Genomic DNA, 4,362 nt, shown 5'->3' with positions numbered 1-4,362 from the left:
AATAGCAATCCAAAAGTCCTGTGTTCATTCAATAAAACACTCATTAAGCTTGCACCTTCTAGTATATTCATGACCAGAGAAGGGAATGGGTATACATGTGAAAAAGTTGGTCACGTAATTATGTGCTTTGAAATTTCTTTTACCCACAGGTAGCAAAAAGAGATATCTTTAGTGAAACCTAACCAGAGAGCAGAGCCAAAATGAGTCCAAAACACTTTGCTTTTACTATAAGAAGACCAAAATTAAGTGAAATGAGCTTTAACTGTTGAATCCTGCAGCCACAACCCAAATACATCCCATCTGGCTCATATCCAGTGGAAATTTTAGACCTTCATTAATATAAAGGTCACCTCATTAACTAAGAAAGTGGCTGTAGCTGGATGTTAAGAAGGCCTAATCCTTCTTAAGATCTATAAATGCAAAGAATGCTACATCAATATAATCAGTTTTGAGTAATGAGTTTAATGGTGTCATAGTACATATTGTTTTATTAAGCAATTCTCAACCCCATTAGCCAGTTAGACTCACTGGGAGAATATTCAAAAAAAAATCTAGGCCTCACCTCAGAACAGTTAAATCAGTTCTTGAACTGGGGACCCAAGAATTGGTATATTTTTTAAGATTCCCAACGTGATTCTAATGAGCAGGCTGGGATGAGAACCACTAGCTTGGATGGCCCTCCCCATCTTGATAGCCCTGTTCATTTGTATATGGTTCTTCAAGACTTCTGACCCTGGTGTCTGGCCTCAACTTGTAGCTAGCACCTAGGGAAAGCCCATATGAAATAACTAATGGAACTCAAACGATACCTGGGAGTGGGTCTTCTTTTATTATTTAATGTCTCTCTTAGGAGCTTTTATGGCACATATCACTGATACTTCGCTGTTGAAGCATTCAGCTAAACCCTGTTTAGGGCCACTTACTGATTAGTACATGTATGTTCTTGACTGCCTACTCAAGGACAAAGATGATGCTCGGTAAGCCAGGGTATAAATAGATGCTTGATAATATATGGTGATTTATTGAGGAAAAGGGTCATGGATAAAAGAATATTTTTAAATTTCAATATGTTCTGTTATCAAACTACAAAGAACATAGATTTTCAAAGGTGAGACAATATAGTAAATTGCAGCAGCTAGGACATCCCTAGTGGCTCAATGGTAAAGAATCCGCCTGTCAGTTCAGGAGACACAGATTCAGGCCCTGGGTTGAGAAGCTTCCCTGGAACAGGAAATGGCAACCTACTTCAGAATTCTTGCCTGGGAAATTCCATGGACAGAGGAGCCTGGTGGGCTACAGTCCATGAGATCACAAAAGAGTCAGACACAACTTAGCAACTAAACAACAAGAGCAACTTTTAGGTTGCTTAGTAATTTAAATTCTATTATGTATAATAATATATGAACTTTAAGTTCAAAAATATTTTACATTTGTTTTATCCAAGCTCCTAATCCATAAGCCACAATAGCTTCCTCAACATATAGTTTGAAGTTTTACCAAAGATTGCATTTGATCACTGAGACCCATTTACTTTTCCTTTAACTGTCTTTTCAGGGAAAAAAAAAAAAAGTACATCAAGTACTAGGAAAGCTTAGGAATTCGGTAAGATCTAAGTTGTTTCCAGAGATTTCCAACAGAAATGAGCCACTAAAGCATAATAGTTAACAGATTCCCACTCTTTTGGGGGAATGGGGATGGGGGAAAAGAGGCATAGGATTAGAATCACATTTTAATTAAATCATTTGATTTCATTTCATTTCCTGTTAACAACCAAAAAAGAAATACTTATTGCATGTTTATCTCTGGGCTAGAAGCCACAGAGATAAAATGAAAAGTACAGTTCTCTTTTGCAAGGTATTTATAGTCCAGAGAGAGGAAAGTGCACCCTATGTAACAAAAGGACAAACAATCTTAATACATCTGTGAGACTTTCTCTGATTAACATATTTTATTTTAGCGCTGATTTTATTCATTCTACAAACCACAAACTTACTGGGGCTCCTAATGAAGCAATTTAAGTCTAAATAAGTAGACTACTGTGCTCAAATAGGATGGCAGATGCTCTGAACCTTGCCAGAGCCCAAGTACTCACTGCAGAGTGGAGTATGACCAGAAAGAGGTCTGGACATCATCCCTTCTAGATCTGTGTTGTCTTCTGGGACTACCGTGTCTTCTAAGAGCTGTTGAAGTCAAGAGGTTAAACATTTTATTCTCTAATTTGCACTGAGGAAGCAAAATCCTGAGCACACCTTAGTTTCTTATTTACAGGTATCAGAAGGTAGGGGAAAAACTCTGGTGTCCAGTGGTTTAGACTCTCAGCTTCCACTGCAGGGGGCATAGGGTCCATCCCTGTTCAGGGGATTAAAGTACCACATGGAGGCACACAACCAAAAAAACATTAGATAAGAAGGAAAGAGAAATTCAGTATTAGACTGTCAGAATTTCTAGCAATACACTTGTGATTTTGTAAATTTTAGATGACAGCCTGGGGAAGATACTGCCACTCATTACAAACCAAAAGGAATTTGATAATCAGGGATAACTAACAAAATTTTAATGAAGACTCTAGAAAAATTGCAAATGGTGGCTGTGCCTGATATTAGGTGTTGGAACTCAGAATATTATAAAAAGGGTTTGGGAAATGTCATTGTTTTATTAACTTGTGACAAGTTCCAAAGGCACAGATAGCTTAAGAGTCTTGCTTTTTCCAATTATTAGCAAGACATTCACCAAAAAGCATGCAGTCTGTTGACCAAGTCATTCTTTACCTTAAAGGCTTGGCTTATTCATCCAATGCTTGAGCAAACTTATAAAAGTAATTCAAACCAACACAACGTGTATTACATTACTGCTTTTTTGATTAGCCTTGGTGGTAGTGAAGCCCTTATTGCTCAACTGGTACTAATTAAAAGTAAATCACTTCCAAAAGCCAAATATACATATATTCAATACATATATGAGCAAATATATATATTTGAGTACTTGTAAGGAATCAGTAATTAGCAACTGGCTTAATAAGGAAAATAAAAGATTAAGGGACTGTATATCTAGCTGTTTAAAAGTTGAATATTATTTCAATTAATTTAGTCTTTTTAAAAACCATGAAAAATATATCTATTTCCAAGTTGATAGAGAAAACTTTCAAATTAATTACTTGTATGCTCATCAGCTTGTCTTTTTTTGATGATTACAAAACAGCACTTTGCCAATTGCTGGGGTTAGATGTAAATACATCTTTACTCAGGTAAGCACTCAGTGTCACCACCCCCCAAACACATAGCCCTTTAGTGCCATCAGAAAACTAGCAGGGCACCTCGCATGAAAAGCAAACCCAAGTTTTTAATTCTATTTTACAAAATGTATATTACAATAATGTATACACAATTTAAAAAAACACAGAGCACTCACACCCATGTATTCTACCAAAGAAAAAAGAAAAAAGTCTACTTCATGCATGCACATACAATAGGCTAAGCGTAAACGCATTTACAAGACAGGAAGGCAGTTCTGTATTAAGCATACACAGGTAAGAGATACTGTAACTTCACCCCAACAGGACAAACTTACTAAGTTTAAGAAAGTGAGGACTAAACCTGCAATATAACCCAATTCTATTTTTTCTTACATTGTTTTCCCTCAAAGTCGCCCAGAAAGGGGGGAGGGAGCATTATTTTCAGCAATCAAAGCTATTCCAAGATGCATTAATGAAATCTACAACATAATAAGAAGGAAAAGAGAAAAGCAATAAAAGCATTGCGTCCCTAGGACTAGAGATGCGAAAAGTAACCCGGAAATTTCCTAATTTTATTCTAAGAATGTGTCCATCCTATGCCACCGAGTGGGGAAGGCTACGGCTCCACAGCGCGGATCACTGGGCGTCTCATTCCGGCCGGGCCGCACGACCTAACTGGCCATCTGGAAGGGCTCAGGCTGGAAGCCGAAGAGCCTTTGGCCGTAGGGCTCGGTCTCTGCCGGCAGCTTCGCGCCCGCAAACGGAAGGTAGTGGTCTCGGCCGAAGTGCTCACAGTGGAGATTGACCCAGTCCCGCTCCGAGCCGAAGCGCTCAGCCTCGGCTAGAATGCGGGTCAGAGCCATGATGTAGCTCAGCGCCATCTGCAGGGTCTCGTACTTGGACAACTTTTTATCCTGGCCCCACTGGGGCACCACCCTGCGCAAGCGGTCAAAGGCCGTATTGAGCCCCTGCATGCGGCGGCGCTCGCGCGCGTTTGCAGCTAGGCGCCTGCGCGCCGCGCTCTCCAGCCGCCCGGCCCCCGCGCACGTGCCCGCGCACTCGGCACCACCCGCGCAAGGGGGCGCGGCACGCGCTCCCGCCGCCGTATTGCAGGGCTTGCAGGACTTCAT

At 40.3% G+C, this 4,362-nt stretch overlaps 1 protein-coding gene across 1 annotated transcript; it reads right to left on the bottom strand.

The window, feature by feature from the left end:
* Window positions 1–3,903: 3,903 nt before the first annotated feature.
* On the bottom strand, window positions 3,904–4,362 carry ATOH7 (atonal bHLH transcription factor 7). The gene has a single exon (XM_052641526.1). It carries the CDS (start codon window positions 4,360–4,362, stop codon window positions 3,904–3,906), a length of 459 nt encoding a protein of 152 aa, XP_052497486.1.

This window comes from Budorcas taxicolor, chromosome 5 (genome assembly GCF_023091745.1).
Source record: "Budorcas taxicolor isolate Tak-1 chromosome 5, Takin1.1, whole genome shotgun sequence".
In the NCBI taxonomy this organism is placed as follows: domain Eukaryota; kingdom Metazoa; phylum Chordata; class Mammalia; order Artiodactyla; family Bovidae; genus Budorcas; species Budorcas taxicolor.
This window is presented reverse-complemented; position numbering and strand designations above follow the sequence as displayed.

Excerpts from the sequence above, each read along its gene's own strand:
- ATOH7 (XM_052641526.1), bottom strand. The coding sequence starts at position 4,362 with ATGAAGTCCTGCAAGCCCTGCAATACGGCGGCGGGAGCGCGTGCCGCG.